Source organism: Chanodichthys erythropterus, chromosome 11, assembly GCF_024489055.1.
Source record: "Chanodichthys erythropterus isolate Z2021 chromosome 11, ASM2448905v1, whole genome shotgun sequence".
In the NCBI taxonomy this organism is placed as follows: domain Eukaryota; kingdom Metazoa; phylum Chordata; class Actinopteri; order Cypriniformes; family Xenocyprididae; genus Chanodichthys; species Chanodichthys erythropterus.
Genome location: NC_090231.1, coordinates 50476633 through 50495092, shown reverse-complemented (window position 1 = coordinate 50495092; position 18460 = coordinate 50476633). Strand labels below are relative to the sequence as shown.

Below are 18460 nucleotides of genomic sequence, written 5' to 3'. Positions count from 1 at the left end.
AAAACCGAGGTATGTACCGAACCGTGAGTTCTGTGTACGTTACACCCCTATTATAGCAATATATAAATAATTTAGTATTCTTTTTTTTTTTGTGTGTGTGTGACAGAACCAGTTGTTATAAAGCTAGTACCATTCAGTAGCCTAAAAATTTTGGGCAGATAAAGCGTGCTTTACAGCCGTAATTGAAGGCGTCAGTGTCCGTGGGCTGTTAAGTTCAGTCAACTGGCCAATTGACGTCTCCTTATTTGACTTGGATTGACTCACTTTGTAAAAGGGCCGCTGCATAGTCCACCGTTTGAAAAGGGTTCAAAGAACTTCAAAGTTTCCGTGGCGAATCACGAGCAATGCCTATTCCACAAAAAATGACACAGAGGAGTTGTTTTCATTGGACTTACAGAGCGGCCGAAACCTCTCGTGCGAAGCTGAAAAAAGTTACTTACTAGGGAACGCTGATTTGTGATTTGTGCCCTCTAGATATCTCACGCTGAAATAGGAACTACCCCTGAAACACACATGGTACAATCCAATGCACCTTTTGATCATTCCAGCAGAAGCAGCAGCGACTGACTGTGGAACAACATTTCAAGGTTCTTGGTGGAGTTGCGGCGTCCTGATTTGTCTGTAGTTTAACTTAACCCGTGGCCGAATGGGATCACAGACGCCTTAAACAATGGTGTTCAAAGAGTTATTAATCTGATTCAGTTGATCTGAAGGGTGCTGATACTTGAAAGAAACATTTGCGAAAATACAGCGCGACCGAGAGAGGATTCTTCACGATGAGGCTCACTGCGGTGCTTTGTGGCAGTCTTTTAACTTTCACGCTTCTCGCCGAAGGTAAGTGTTTTGGAGTTCTTTCTTTGCTTTGTGAAGTAAACACGTCGTTACTTGTAAATACAGTCGCCAGTGTGTGAAAATACCCCCCAAAACAGTCTGAGCGAACACAATTAAACCGTATGATCTTCAAAGAGTTACAGCAGACACTTACACAAACAAAACAAAACAGAGTCGTGATAGATTCAAACCGCGTTAAAGCAGTAAATCTCCTCACGCGATGGTCAGTTTGCCAAGACGAGAAACTAATACTAGCTACTATCTAGTTGTTGTTGATGTAGCTTATATAAATAGAATTTAATTTGCCGTGCAGAGAAATTTCCTTGAGTAATGCAGCTTGGCTGAAACCAACTTGATGTCTTTCGTTTATGTAAACGTGGATGTTTCTACTATATATAAACACGTAAAGTAGGCTATCTTTTGAATACCATTTGTCTTTTAGAAAATACATAATCGCCACTTGGTTGCAAGTCAACATCGCCGCTCACACTGTATTTGCAACATGTTGGAACAGCCGCTGCACGCGGGCAGGAATGTAGCGACTTCAAAGCGCAGGTTCGGCCTTAATAAAGAAATGCACGGACGCAGAATTACACTGATAAAAAAATTACACAGTGTTGCATCAGTGAAGATGCAGTGTACGACATCGATTGACATGTAAATGTCAACTAGACGTCTTCCCTTGTGTATCAGGTAACAAAACCCCCTTGGAGGGATTGCAAAAAGTGTGCGTAAATGTATCTCTGTGAGTTTCCTTATTCATTGTATATGCTTTCCAAACAATTTCACCTCTTACATAACACTACGCGTAATTATATGTATCTGTGTTAGCCATGCCTTGTAATATACAAATATTAGCCTATAAACATTATTCTGAAAAATCTTTCATATTGAAATGTAATGTTTCGCTAGCTTTATGTCTTGTTCAGCAATTGCCTATAATATATTATCTAAAGAATAAACTTTATCTCTCACGACACAAACTACAGTTTTACAGTGTTTGGCAGTGAAATGTAAACTACACCTGTGATCCATTCCTGCATGTACAAATGAAACTGCATTGAGGTTCACACACTATTCAATATGTAGATACGTTTTTTTAGGGGTGCAACTTTTTAAGTGAATAAAACAACATATTTGGTAGGTTTTTGACTGGTTTGGTAGAACATGTAGCTACAGTTTTGTTAGGATTAGTCGCATGGACATGATTTGTTTCTTTATTCTAGGTTTTTCTTTCTTTGCAAAACATTGCAGAAGAATTGACCACTCAGACATACTATGAAATTGAGTTGTCTACTGAGAGAGACTAATTTCTAACAGTAAACTAATAGTAATGTGCCATTGCATAATGCAATAACATCCACATTCTGCATGACCTTTAAACTTGTTGCTGTATGGTACTGGTTTTACAATTTTATCATTAATGTTAAAGATGAACTATAAGATCTGTATCATCCATGGGTCTAGTTGTTCTGAGATGCTGAAATCTCATAACAGGATGATATTCTTTGGTGTATTCTTAAGCTGATGTTTCCTTTATATTTGTAGCATTTATAGTCACTGGAAGCCATATAGCTCTATCAATGTCCTGCTTACAAGTGTATGGGCTTTTTATAAAGTGTGTGAAAATCTGTGGCAATGTCTTGGGTTTCTCACAACCCCCCTGGGCATTAGCTCTAATGTCATGATCCCATTCAATTACTCATAAGATGCATCTATACACTTCTAATTGCCTTAGGAGTCCTGCCATCAAAAACAGCCATAGTTGAAGCATTTTCAGTGACGCAACGCAAAGATTTTGTAGGCTATTGTAATAAATCAGTAGATTAACGTCATCTTTTTAATACATAGAAATTTCATTATGTAGGATAAATTGTTTTTTGATGTTCTGAATAAATTCAGTGTTTCAAAAGTAGTATTGTAGTATTGTAAAATTAATATTTAAAAAAAAAAATTGTGTAAAAAAACAGAAAAGGAAAGTGACCAATAGGCTTTCAGGTTACAGTGACTGTCAGATAGTCCAATAATCGGTCAGATATCAAAGACATCAACGTACCATTTGGTGTGTTGGAAATGTTTACACTTATTGTGATGAGGACATTTTTGTGTTTTTTTATATCTTATTTGGAGAAGAGTTAACATTTAAACAAAATGCTGAGCTCTTAGTGACTCTGGGTTTGTTTGTGTTGTGCAGTGTGTTCTTTTTTTTTTTTTTTTTCTGTAAGCCTAATGCATTAATTTTTTTTGTAATTATTATATATAAGCCTGCATGAGAGAATAAGTAAAGGTGTTACAAGTTTGTACATTATACAGTTTTAGAAGATGTCCTATTTAGAACCTTAAAGGGTTTTGTCAGGTGCTTCATAGGGGTTCCCATGATGGGATCATTTTATGGGTTTAGTTTTAAATAATTAGTTTAGTAATAAATTTTTATTTACATTAAATGTTATGAATTAAACTGCATGTAAACTTACTATAAACACCAGGCACAGTTGAAATTACCCATTAAACCTGAAAGTATTGTGCAGATATTTTAGACATTTCTTCTTATATAGAACCTTTTTGGCTTAAAGAATTCTTTAAAATTAAATCAAGAACCCTAGGGTTTTTCTAAGATTGAGAAGAAAAAAGTGACAAGCTTGAGTCTTGAGCTAGTAGCAAAAGTTAAAAGGCATTTTAGAATATGGGCTTTTGTTAAGGAACATGGTGTCTACTTGTTAGTACATGTTTTATAGTTAATGCTGTAATTAACAGTTACGGTCCATTTTTTTTATGTTTGATTTGGATGATCCATGTAAATAATGGAAAAAATGCTGTGCCTTGGCATGGGTGATATGACTAAAATCTTATTTCACATATGAGTAGTTTTTTCCCCCCACAATAACAGTATCAGTATTGTTATTTTTGTTATTTTATTATATCTTTGTTAATTTAATATAAGAATAAACCTGTAAATTACAAACAATAGGACAATAAGTTTTCAGGTACAGTAGATCTAGCCAACAAAAAACGAAATATGACAGAAATTGTAAAAATAAAACTCTGTATATACTTCAGTGCATGAATTAAATATAAATTGATCCTTATTAAAGCTACAAAAGTTATGCAGTCAATCACAAGCTGGGTTTCCATCCAAACGTCAAATTTTGCATCAAGTTGTTCGAGTGGATGAAGGTGGCATTGTGAAGTTTTTAGTTTCCATCACTCGTTTCTGATGTGATACTTCAAAATGAACATAAAAACAGGGTGATGGAAACAAAGCAGTGAGTGATTTTTCTCTTTGTCTTTTGTTGTTTGATTAACAGAGACACAGACTGCAGCAGGTATATTATGCTGCTGTCACTTTAAGACCAAATGTACAAATCCAATATATTGGATCTCATTTTTTCCCTCAACCTCAAATAGCACACACACTGGACAAAGATGAAACTTTCTACAGCACGTGTCGACTGCCCGCGTTCACACACTCTATCAAATGGAGTACAGTTTGAAAGGCTACACGTTCGACTGTATGCATACACTACACTTTGTATACTAAGTATACTTTGTGCTCAAATCATGAAAGACAACTCAGTTTAATACTGGCAAGCTGACAGATAGACCAAACTTTCAGATAGCCATTTAAAGAAAACCCTGTTTAGCTTATTGGTTGATTTGACTGGCGAGTAGGCAATACTTGACTGTTGTTTGAGCCACCTATGTGATATAAAGTGGGCTCTCTGCCACTTAGCCCAATTCTGTCTCAAAAAGTGGATGTGTTTTTGTGCTGATATTCTCACCCTGTGAATAGACATTTTTATTTTATGTTGTGCAATACACAATGGCATTTAGGATGCCACCACCACATTTAGCCATTGTAAAGAAGGGCCATTCATTATTTTTCTCAACCAGTGCTCATTGGTAAAACGTGCCTATGGCACCATTTCTGTAAAATATTATGTTTGCTTTTGTGTGCATTCAGTTTTATCCAACCGATGAACGTGAAGCTGGTAATGTTTTATGTTGGTTGTTGTCCGTATTTTGGCAGTTTGGAAATAAAACGTCTGGCGAATGATGTCAAGGCACAATGTGTAAATTTCACTGCTAGAGGTCACTTATTCAAAACAAATGCGTAGCTTGATGACGTCTTGATTTTGTGGAATCATGGGAGGTGTTGTCTTCACATCTACAACTGGTGGAAAAGGGACTCGGGTAGAAATCTTATTTATGGATGAGCTAATGTATTAAAGGGTTAGTCCACTTTCAAATAAAATTTTCCTGATAATTTACTCACCCCCATGTCATCCAAGATGTTCATGTCTTTCTTCATTCAAAAAGAAATTAAGGTTTTTGATGAGAACTTTCCAGGATTATTCTCCTTATAGTGGACTTCAATGGCCTCCAAACAATTGAAGGTCAAAATTACAGCAGCTTCAAAGGGCTTTAAATGATACCGGATGAGGAATAAGGGTCTTATCTAGAGAAATCATCGCTCGATTTTGAAAAAAAAAAAAAAATACAACCGTATATGCTCTATAAACACATATGATCGCCTTGCACGTGCTTCCGCTTTCCGTATTCTTCAAGAAGCTTACTCTGTATGTCCTACACCTTCTCTATTCAGCTTACAGAACAAACACGGTGCCAGTTCCGTTCTTTTCCATAAGTAGAATAGGGAAGTTGTAGGACATAAAGCGTAAGCTTTTAGAAGAATACGGAAAGCGGAAGCAATCTTTAAAATTTATTAGTTTTCAAAATGTGTACTATGGTAAAAGCATTTATAATACACTGTTGTTCAAGGAAGTCTTTATTAGTTGACATTTAGTGACATATACTGTATGTTCAAGAGAAAAATTAAAGTTAAAAGATCATTGAAATGTGAAAATGTAATTTAAGAAAGAATTAATCAACATTAGTATGTGCATTGAGAAGGTGTTTAGTGTCTGTTAATGGCAAATTACCCTTTTAAGCGGTATCTGTTCTATTCATTAGTGTGCTCACAATAGCTGGCATTCCTAATGTTTAAAGAAAGCATTCCGAATCTAGAACAGCTTTAGAATGAAGCAGTAAGTAATTTTATTTACTGGGTGCATTGTGTCTAATGAACTCTCACTACTCTTTTTCCCAGGCTGTCTCTGTCTTTCTTTCTCTCTGTCAAAGGGTTTCTGTGTCCTTGGCCTAGAAATCTTTCACTCATCCATGTCACGTTCAGTGGTCCCTCTTTTTTGAAACCCCTTGTCCAACCCCCAACACACACACACACACACACACACACACACACACACACACACACACACACACACACACACACACACACACACACACACACACACACACATACACATACACATACACATACACACACACATTCACACCACTATGCCTGCATACCCTAAACCATCCAAGAGGCCTCAGCAACAGGCTCTGTTAAAGAGACAATATGGGTTTCTAATAGTAATAGTCCTACAACACAAGGCTTTAAGTAGCAGTATGCAAGTTAAAAGCTCCACTCACTAATGAAGTCAGAGAACTTAAGTGGTCCTTTAGTGTCGGGACAAAATGTCCAAACAAGCCAGCCTCTCTCCCTAGCAGTATAGGATGTATGCAAACAATAGCTTTTGACTCTGTGTAGTGTCCCTGTTTGTTTTTCCCCCAATCAATGAGGAGGCAGTTAGAAAAGGGTTGAAAAACTTAGAAAAAAAGTTGTGTACCTGCACTAAAAAAATAATTTTTCTAAGTTGTAAATAAAACCAGTAAACGTGCAAAGGAAACACTATTTTTCAAAATTTCATGTTTAATTTAATGTTACTTGCCATTTCTTTTCATTAATTATGAAATTTTAATAGAAATTTTGGTAACACTTTAGTTTAGGGTCCAATTTTACATACCTTGGTCTTACACAGTACCTAAACTTACCCACTACCTTACTATTACCAAGTAGTAATTACGAGTTTGAGGCAAAAGTCGTAGTTAATAGTGAGAATTGGACCCTAATCTAAAGTGTAACCGAAATGTCTGAGTGAAAATTATACACCAGATTTTTTCAGTGTAGGATTTACTCTAAAACAATTTTCACTCAGAAATTGCTGGTTAATTTCACAAATAATTACAAAGAAACTGCATGTAACACTGAATTAAATGTAAAATTTTGCAGTAGAAAGAATGAAATTTAATTTTGAACATGCTCCAATAATCTTTGTTTTATTTACAACTTTGAATATGCAGTTTAAGTGTTTAGTTGGAAAGGAACTATTGGTAACACTTTGAAATATGCTTGTATTTGTATTACTGCATTAGTTAACATTTAATTTCAATGAGCAATGTTTGTATCCAGCATGATCTAATCTTTGTTAATGTTAACTTGCACATATACTAAATGCTAATACATCTCTTAACATTAATAGCTGAATTTGTTAGCAAATTCAACCTTATTGTTACTGTATTACCTGGTGTTTTTGTGCATTTTATTTTCAAACAGCTTAGAGTTCATGAAATGCTTTGTCTCTGGTTTTGACATTGAAATTAATCTTTTTTTCTTGGTTTGTGTGTGTTGTGATCGAAATATTTTGATGAAGAATGAGGAAGAATGGAATGTGTGGGTTTTTTAAAAAAGTAATGAAAGTATTTTGAGGAAGATGGAAAATCCTATGGTTCTTATCATTTTCAATGAGAATTGCAAATTATAATAGTCATTGGCCATTACAGTAGTCATAAGTCTTTGTGCTCTTTTATTGTGACTTGTTTCACTCAACGCTCCACAAGTTTACCACTTCATAAAAGCCAAAACATTTGGAGCTGGTTATGTGATGCAAACGATAAAATTTATTAGTTTACAAAATGCACTATGGTAAAATTGTTTTGAGGTCATAAAGTATTGTGCAAGAAACCAAAAGAAGTCTTTATTAATCAATATCTGCACCTTTTTAATCATAATTTGTGTGAAAAGGAATAAAAGTTGTTGGTGTTTTACAGACACTATTGTTCATTTCCGCTGGAAACTGCAGTGAATTGTATGTATAGGTACACAACTTCTGGGCATGAGTGCTCCTAAAAAAAAATGTCTGCACAGATGTCAATGTATCAGCTTCATCAAGTGACCCAAGACAGATTGGTCTTGGGTCACCCAGTCGTAAGTGGACAATGCTTTAAACGGGACCAGAACTTTTTGTGATCCAGTTATTCAAATCACATTGAGAGGTAGGCCTAGTCAAAAACACATGCATTTGTGGTGTAACTGCTCCTCTCTTCTGATGGCAATAACACTGAAGGACTGATTGAATACTCGCCTGTCAATCAACCACTGAAAGAAAAAAAATCTTTAAAACATGAACTGTTACTGCAACACTGGCTCTTTGGTCACTTTTTCTAAGAGGCAGATGAAGTAAAATATCATTCATGCTCTATTCTGTTGTAACATTATAGATGTCTTTACTGTCACTTTTTCAATTTAATGCGTCCTTTTTTTTTTTTAAATCTTACCTCAAACTTTTAAATGGTAGGGTTTCAGGGTTTCCACAAAAATATTAAGCAGCACAACTTTTTTCCAACTGTTATTAGTCGGAAAGGTTTCATGAGCAGCAAATCGACATATTAGAATGAATTCTGAAGGATCATGTGGCACTGAGTGAATATTGGAGTAAAAAAATTCAGCTTTGCATCACAGGAATAAATTGCATTTTAAAATATCTTCTGGTTATTTTAAGTTTCAATTATAGTATTTCACAATATTATGGTTTGTACTGTGTTTTTCATCAAATAAATACATCCTGAACATAATAGACTTTTCAAAAACAGTAAAAAAATAGCTGCAAGCAGCAATTCGGGGCCAAGCCCCAGTAGGGGCAGTAGCGCAATACGGAGCAGGAAGAGCAAAAACAGCAGAAATTGAATGTACATGCAAAACATCTGGTTCAGAAGTTCATGTGAAAATGAACTCAAAATGAAGAATTCTTATAAAGCTGCACTTTAGATCATTCTGCAGCTCATCATGCTGTAGTGCAATACAGAGCAGGAAGAGGAAAAACAGCAGAAAATGAACAAACATGAAACCGCTGGTTCAGAATTACGGGCAAGAATGAACTCAGAATGTACATAAGCTTAGATGAAAATGAACACAGCATGAAACAAAAAGCATTTATTTCTAATCCAAGAGGCAGTAAAGGAATCAAAACACACTATTTTATAAAACCGCTCCACCTGGGATTTGAACCCACTAACTTCGGATACATGGCTCTTCAGATAACTGGCTTTACACATTGAGCTACTTGAGGATGCACATTCAACAAACTGTGGAAGAAACCTTTTAGTCTAACAAAGAATTCACAAAAAAAGCATAACTTAGCATGTTATCCATATTAGCATGCTAAGCTAACTTAATGCTAATGAAGCTCATGGTTAACTTGATAGCTGAAGAGCCACATTAAAGAGAATGACAACTGGTTAGCATGCTAAGCAATTAGCATGCTAAGCTAACTAGCATAAGACAACAAACACAAGCAAGGTCACATTCAGAGATGAATATCTTGGGAATGGTAGCGAATATCAAAAATCCATTCAGTCATTTCTGTGCGGCTCGGTCCAAAGATCACCTGAGCTGATTTTGGACAAAATTGGACAAAAATTGTAGGAGGAGTAGCGAAAAAACTGTTTTCCATTTATTTCAATATGGCGGACAGGTACATTTAAGGAAAATGACAAATGACACATCGTCGGAATCGGCATAAGCCAGGGAATAAAATGACATAAAGCATACACATTTTGGAAAGTATTGCAAAACCACTTATAACTTTTGAAAACAATCATTACATCTGTGGAACAGTAGGTGGCGCTGTGTTGAAACTTCTCAGGTACCTTCAGGGCCTTCTAAAGGTCATACATACCAATTTGTGTGAAGATATGTCAAACTGTTTAAAAGTTATTGCAATTTATGACAAAATTCAAAATGGCGGACACGTGGTTCATCCGATGTTGACGAATTCGATATCCTCGGATTCGGCATGGCACAGGGAATCCATAGACACCAAGATCTTGATTTTCTAATAAAGTGTTCAAAAGTTATTGACCAAAATAGCCATTTTTCAGATCTCATGACCTGTAGGTGGCGCTGTTCCAAAATTTGGCATGGAACCTCAGATCATGGTCTTGATCAAGTGTACCAATTTTAGTTTTGATTGCTCAAAGTTTGGCCGAGATACAGCCTCTATTGCAATTTTGGGTCAACCTCGTTAACTTCGTGACATCATAACTTTTGAACAAAGATGAATAAAAAAAATCTGTTCAGTCATTTCTGTGCGGCTCAGACCAAAGATCACCTGATCAAAGTTTGGACAAAATTGGACAAATTTTGAAGGAGGAGTAGCGAAAAAACGGAATACTGTACTTTTCAAAATGGCCGCTACTGTAATGGGCGGAGACTTAATGTAAGAATTTTAATAGAATCAGCATGAAGAGACGAATCAGATGTACTAAATTGTATTTTTCTAGAGCAAATGGTTCAAAAGTTATAAACTTTAGAATGTTGAATTTTTGAACTGGTGGTGGCGTTATAGAGTTGGTCCTAGAGACTCCAAAATTGGTCAGATTTCTAGACATGACCATCGCTACAAGTGTGCCAAATTTCATCATTTTCTCATGTTCCGTTGATAGGGCTGCCATAGACTCCCATTCGGGAGGAAGAATAATAACTAGAATGTACATTTCCTGAAGAAAATGTGAATGGTGCTTGCAGTGGCAAAACTCGGCACTCTTGATTAGCATGATGGTAGCATGATGCTAACACCCTTAGCATATTGCTAGGATGTGTTTACCAAGATGCTAATCATGTTAGCATAATCTTACAACATGCTAACATGATTAGCATGTTGCCACCATGATGTTAACACCCGTAGCATACTGTTAACATGTTTTTAGCAAGATGCTAACCATGTTAGCATAATGTTAACAACATGCTAACATGATTAGCATGTTTGCTAACATGATTAGCATGCTACTATCATCATGCTAACACATTTTCACTAGTTTGTGTCATGTTTAAACCCTAAGCTAATCACTATTAGCATGTAGCTATTCACTGCTAGCATGTGTATCATGTTGGAAGTCCAGATTGCTAGCATGAGTCAAAAGAGCCAACCGCCATGTCTCTATGATGCTCTGATGCAGAGATATAGGTCTTGCTAAACAGTTGCTAGGGTACTCTGTTTGGTTGCTAGGGAGTGGCTTGGCAGCTGCCAATGATGATACTCCAAAGGCTGCTTGACAATATAAACCAACCCCCATGTCTGTACGATGTTCTGATGCAGAGATATACATCTTGAAAAACGGTTGCTAGGGTACTCTGTTTGGTTGCTAGGGAGTGGCTTGGCAGCTGCCAATGATGATACATCAAAGGCTGCTTGCCAGTATGAATGATATAAACCAACCCCCATGCCTGTATGATATTCAGATTTGAAGATATCCCCTCTATGCTTTGGGTTGCTAGGGTGCTCTAAATGGTTGCTAGGGCGTGGCTATGAAGTGTTGAAGGTGATTCGTGATTGGCCGTTTGCTGCCCCGAGTCAAATGAGCCCACCCTCATGTTTCTATGACACTCCTATCCAAAGATATTCATTTGATCTTTTTCAATGGAAGTCTATGGAACTTGTTGCTATGGTGCTCTATATGGTTGCTAGGGCGTGGCTTGATAGCTTCACAATGATCCTGAGAGACTGATTGGTTGCCTGAGTAAAATGAGCCCACCCCTTGTCTCTAAGACATTGTGATCCAGAGTTATGTTCAATACAAAATCCCTATGTAATTTCCCATAGTAGGAAAAACACAGTACTTCCTGGTTCATGGGCACGGCTTCACCATAGTATGTCTATGGGGCAACTTTGGGCAGCTCTTGCGCCCCAGGGGTACAACTTACACCCAGTTTTGAGGTATGGCCTGACAGAGCTTGCTAGCCTCTTCAAACGTGGTAACCCACATGTTTCTACGAAATTCTCACTCGGAGCAATAACTCGTCAAAATTTGTCGCAATGCAAAGTCTATGGGATTTTTTTCGCTACTTTTTCGCCCGCTGGACGAACATCGTACACCCGATCGCTTATAAAAGTCATAGCACAGGTCTCCTCAATAAGCCGGTCGATTTGACACCTCATTCATTGGTCTAGGACAAAAACTGTGGGAGGAGTAGCGCGCCAAACTTTTGTCCAGAAAAATAATTATAATAATAAGTATGAGCAATAATAAGAATGGAGCTTTGCCTATGGCAAGCACCATTAATAATAAAAGGGAAAACGTACAATTACAATAGGGGCTACAGCCCCTTCGGGGCTTGGCCCCTAAAAATCTTAACTAATGTGCATCCTTCAAAAATTTTAATTATGTAATAAAGCAATACGTTCCAAGAAGCCCGTGCTTCACTGAGCTTATTGCTTTTATAAAACTATTTTTCCACACACCTGGCCAGGTTTCATAAAATAAACAGACACAAAAATGTAATGCTATTGGTTAAAATATTCTTCCGCCAAGCAGTGTAGTTTTTCACAAGCGAAATAGTTGCCAAGAAACACACAGACGCTGCAACACAAAATGCGTTTTTACAAAATACTATTATGGTCTTTCTACTTCAAAATTTCATGTTAAATTCAAGGAGCTATTTGGAAGTTCTTTGTTAAATAAGCATTTTCTGAATTTGGTGTAGGATTCACTCAGTGTATAGCATTGTCTTGCAAGCTTCACTCTTAAATTTGTAGTTCTTTTTTCACTTTTTCTCAGTCTTGTTCAAGCTCTGTAGCTTTTCAGCTTTTCAGGTAGCAGAGCCTAAAGACCATGAAAACCATGGCAACAGTGTTTTCTGTGCTATTTTGCAGAAGGATTTCCAGTCTGTCTAGTAGTTTCTTCACTGAACTGACTGCAAAAAAAAAAAAAAAAGAAAATGAAATGAAAAAAAAAAAAGTGTTAAAGCACAATGTATTTATTAAAATATATTAAAGCAGTTTTCATGCTCTTTGTGTGGCTTGTTCTACTTATAAGTCGTGAGCCACTTTTAAAGCTTTGTCAACCTATGAATAAAATAATCTAAGTAATGGAATGATTATGGCTGTGGTTGCTTAGCAACCAGTATATGAGATTTGAAAATATGAAATCTCAGGCTACGAACCCATTTGAGCTGCGGCCTTGATATTTTACATGTTTTTCTTAAAGGGTTAGTCACCCAAAAATGAAAATTACCCCATAATTTACTCACCCTCAAGCCATAGGTGTATATGACTTTCTTCTTTCAGCCGAACACAATCAGTTATATTAAAAATATCCTGGCTCATCCAAGCTTCATAATGGTAGTGAGTGGAAGATGAGTTTTTGAAGTCCAAGAAAGTCAATCGATTGATCCGGGGAGGTAATGAAGGCCATCTCAAGTGAATCCTTGCATTTGTGTAAGACAAATATCCATATTTAAAACTTTATAAAGTAAAATAGCGAGCTTCCTGCGCAAAGTCCATACGCATTCGACGTACGTCCAAAAAGCATTAACTTTAGGGATGTAGTACACAATGACATGACGTACTACGCATTATAACATAGGACGTAGCATAGTACGACTTAAGGTAGTGTAGAACGTCATGGCATTGTGTACTACATCGTGAAAGTTAGCGCTTTTTGGATGTACGTCAAATGCGTATGGCTGTTGCCCTGGAAGCTACTTTATAAAGTTTTAAAGTACGTTTTTTGTGATCGATGGATGCACTTTTTTGGCCAGGATATTTTTTATATAACTCTGATAGTGTTTGGCTGAAAGAAGTAAGCCATATACACATATGGCTTGAGGGTGAGTAAATCATGTTTTTTTTTTTTTTTTTTTTGGGTGAACTATCCCTTTAAAAACTAATTTGCATTTGGGAGCTATATTTTTAACTAAAATTTCAATGTATATCCCAGTGTCATACCGTACTGCAGAGATGTGACATAACAGTTGGGATCAAATGCTTCAATATTCAACAATTATTGTGAGTGGTGGACAAAATACTATTGTGATGAATCTAACAACATCTCTATGTACATATTTGTAGTGTATTCATAGTTTCCCCTCAACTCTTAAGACCTAAAATGTATGTTTACCCTTTTTCTACATGATTATTATTGTCCCTTCAATCCTCTTGATCACTTTGTCAGTTGCCTTTGTCTTTCCTTAGTGGCCAATCTTATGTAAAAGGTCTTCAAAGTAGCCTCCTGTTTCCTATATAATATATATATATATATTATAAAATATTGTGAGATTTTGTTTCATGTGCTGCTTTGGGTTTGCATCTAGACTATAGTCACTCTGACTGACAACAAAGCAGTTTGTCTCTGGTAGTAGATTGCAACTGAATGATTCTGCAAATTGCCCTTTGATTCACTATGTATTTTTTGAGAGTACAATTTTTTTTTCAATACTAAGTTTGCTGAATGATGTTTTTTTTTCTTAAACAGATTACACAAAAATTGCTTGTTTAGACTGTCTCCTCTAATGTTGCATGGTATACTGGTTCTTTGGTTGTGTGGTGTTGCTTAAGCCTTAAAATATTGCCAGTGACACTGTATTTTGAACTCAGTTGTGAGGCTTACGGCTCAGACAAAAATGAAATGCACAATGGGATTCTTGAGCTCTGCTGACACCATCTTAACATTAGACATTACAAGATGCTGAAAAACAAAAAACAAAGAAGTGATGCAACGGATAAAATGTTTATCTCATGAAAATGTACATAGACCAACAGTTTTAAAGAGATCATAATGAAATATAAGAAAGAAAATGTACGCATTAAACACCATAGGGCTGCCCCCTAATTGTTGGCTAAGGGTGAGTTCACACTTGTCATGTTTGGTTCGATTAAAAAACGAACCCTAGTGTGATTGCTCTGTTAGTGCAGTTAATTTGAACGTGTGAATGCTGTCATCCGAACCCTAGTGTGCACCAAACAAGTGGGCTGAGACTGCTGAAAAGATGGTTCTTCCAAGCGAACTCTGGTGCGGTTTGAATGATATATGAATGAAACACGGACCAAAGACAAATGAACCAAAAACGGGAAGATGAGACCCTAAAAAGGACAGAATCCTCAAAAAAGATTTGACAACATGTCATGTTGGACTAATTTAAACACTTTCTGCATCTTGACGTAATTTATAATACATCATCATAACATATTAATCTAAAATCTAAAATCTCGCCAAGGGCACCAACAGAGCCTGGGCCGGCCCTGTTTGTGACGGATGGATTCCCGCAGCTGTTTTGACTCCTTTACACATTTTATAAGCTCTTCTTCACGAGTTCCCAGCTGGCCAAAATACCATCATATGCAGGCTACGCACACACAAGCACATTTATCTCAGAACTTACCGAACATCCAAAACAATGCTGTGTGCTGTCTCAAAATAGTCAATACGTCATAAAATCCGACCAATCAGATTGTGAACGTGTCCCTATGCCTTTAGGTTCCGTATCTTTTAGTTCACCGATAAAATTGCCAATCTGAATGCTAATTGAACCAGGACTAAATGTTTTTCTTTTTCTTTTTTTGGTCCGGACCAAACAAACCGAACTACAAGTGTGAACGCACCCTAAATGTTAGTCGACGAGAAGAGGCTAAAGGCGTTTAGGGGTAAAAAAAATTAAAAAAAAATATTCGAAATATGTGAGCTGTGGTATACTGTTATCGAACATGTGACACAACCCACACTGCTGAGCACGACAGTTAGACACAACAAAATTGAGAAACTAGCAAGCTTTTTAATAAAGCCTAAGAAATGCATCTGATCATAGCAATGTAGGCATGTTTGTTTGCACGAGTTCTGTAATTCAGCACTCCAGTAAAGTCACGTCACGTTTATATTATAGCACATTATACAATAGATTGCTTAAAGGTGCCCAAGAACGTTCTTTCACAAGATGTAATATAAGTCTAAGGTGTCTCCTGAATGTGTCTGTGAAGTTTCAGCTCAAAATACCCCATAGATTTTTTTTTAAATTAAGTTTTTTAACTGCCTATTTTGGGGCACCATTAACAAATGCACTGATTTACACTCGCCGCCGCCCCTTTAATACGCGAGCTTCCTGCCACACAAGCTGTCGACTATATTACAGCGCATTTACAAAGTTCACACAGCTAATATAACCCTCAAATGGATCTTTACAAGATGTTCGTCATGCATGCTTTGAATTATGTGAGTAAAGTATTTATTTGGATGTTAAAAGTTTTATTCTGAGTGAATTTGAGGCTGTCTTCCATGGCTAACGGCTATTGCTACACTGTTGGAGAGATTTATAAAGAATGAAGTTGTGTTTATGCATTATACCGACTGCAAGTGTTTAAAAAATGAAAATAGTGACGGCTCTTGTCTCCGTGAATACAGTAAGAAACGATGGTAACTTTAACCTCATTTAACAGTACATTAGCAACATGCTAATGAAACTTTTAGAAAGACAATTTACAAATATCAGTAAAAATATCATGATATCATGGATTATGTCAGTTATTATTGCTCCATCTGCCATTTTTCGCTGTTGTTCTTGCTTACCTAATCTGATGATTCGGCTGTGTGCAGCTCCAGACGTTAACTGGCTGCCCTTGTCTAATGCCTTTTTTATAATGTTGGGAACATCATGGGCTGGCATATGCAAATATTGGGGGCATACACCCCGACTGTTACGTAACAGTCGGTGTTATGTTGAAATTCGCCTGTTCTTCGGAGGTCGTTTAAACAAATGAGATTCATATAAGGAGGAAACAATGGTGTTTGAGACTCACTGTATGTCTTTTCCATGTACTGAACTCTTGTTATTCAACTATGCCAAGATAAATTCAATTTTTGAATCTAGGGCACCTTTAAAATCAAGCAGCTTTACCGTATTTAACATGAAAAAGTGTCAATGTCTCATTTCATCAGAAGTACAATGTACCCTTTTTATTCACTTGCGAACGTCTGACTTCCACAAACTCTTGAGGAGAAATTAACTGGAAAAGATTTTTCACATGAAAGAAGGTGGAGCCTCAGTGCACACCTACCTTATGTAAAAGGCCATGGACCAATGGGAGTACAAATGTGTTTACAAGCCAAAGCGAACTTTTCTGGAAAAGTTGCTTTGGCGAGCATTTTCGAACTTCCCAAATGAACTCCAAACAAACTTTGTTTCAGTCTGGTTTTGTTCGAAATGAGGTCACATCAGTTCATTCATGGATTTCGTTTGAAGTATATCGGGGCTTTTAGTCAACCAAATTCTATTTAGTTGGTTAATTGCAGAAATAAAAAAAAAAGACTTAACAGGAAGTGTCAAGGTCACGCAGTCCACGACGGACAGATTATTACATGGCTTGCCCATGTGGTAATTACTGTATGTCGGGCAGGAAATCCAAATGTACACCTATAAATTCTTTCTGGAGTGCATCATAAAAATTAATCGCAACTCATACTAATACAAGCATTGCCTCGCAGACATATTATATATGTCTACTTTTCCAATTCAAATTCAAAAACGAATATTCTCTGATTATGTAGGCTAATCCTTATGAAAGGTGAATTTCTCTCTAAAGGCCACTATACTGCGGAGATGGTGAGTCAGCATGGTCAACTTCATCTTTGCAGCCAACACTGACGCAGAGAACACTAGTTTACAAATAAATTATTAAAATGTTAAAGTCTCCGTTCTGTTTTTTCCGACACATTCTTAACCATTGAGCCTTTAAAATAAAAAATGAGCACTCAAGTGCATGCACTTGTGGCAGCGCACCAGGAAAGATGGTCAAGTATTTATCTGTGATGTAGAACAATGTTACAAATGTTACATATAATATTCTTCTTAGCCTTGAAGCTAACCATTTTTTTGATGCCACCCACCCCCCAGTATATATTTAAGTAATTAAATGAATATCATAAATGTGTGACTAGTCAACTAATGGCTTAAATGAATGACTACTAGTCGACTAGAAAAATCTTTAGTCAGGGGCAGCCCTAGTACACCTTGTTGTTCTGTTTTTGTACGTTTCGCGGCAGGGTTTCTATTTCGGCAATGTCACGGCTTACAGCTCAGGTACTGATTGTGATTTGTATAATATTACAATGGTTTTAATTTGACATTGAATATCATTGTTAATGACTTTATTAGCTGTAATGAATGTAACAATGAATAAATTACCTCAGATATTGAAAATAGTTTTCAAACTGTGAACTCTGTGTTTGAAGTTTACTACATGACAAAGATAGTATCAGACACTTAGTGCATATTTGGAATTATGGCAAAATGCTTTAATTGTTTTATTACTTTGACTATGTTCTTATCCATTTCTATAACTTGCAGAGAGATTCCGCCCACATACTCTTCTGATTTTATCGCTTCTTATTGCTGTCTCGCGTCTGGTGTGGACAGACAAATTGCTTGTTGCTGGTATCTTATCGCATCTGGTTTGTAAATAAAACAAAGATTATTGCAGTATGGTTTACAGGAAAATACCATTTCAAAATACTATTTCTACATAAAAGTTTTCCCCCAGTTTCACAGACAAGGCTTAAGCTAGTCCTAGACTAAAATGCATGTTTGAGCTGTTTTAACTGAAAGTAACTTGTACTGACATATCTTAAAATATGTCAGTGCCGTTGTTTTGTCTCAAGATGCACACCAGGGGCTGTATTCACA

At 36.6% G+C, this 18460-nt stretch overlaps 1 protein-coding gene across 5 annotated transcripts in view; it reads left to right on the top strand.

The window, feature by feature from the left end:
* The first annotated feature begins 559 nt into the window (after positions 1 to 559).
* lrp4 (low density lipoprotein receptor-related protein 4) overlaps positions 560 to 18460 on the top strand; it is a 133998-nt gene continuing 116097 nt past the window's right edge. For all 5 annotated transcript variants that reach the window (XR_010896464.1, XM_067401325.1, XM_067401324.1 and 2 more), the window contains exon 1: positions 560 to 834. Coding sequence is in view for 4 of the 5 variants with exons in the window: in XM_067401325.1 (XP_067257426.1) it covers positions 777 to 834 (58 nt within the window). In the remaining variant the exon portion in view is untranslated. The remainder of the gene's footprint in view (positions 835 to 18460) is intronic.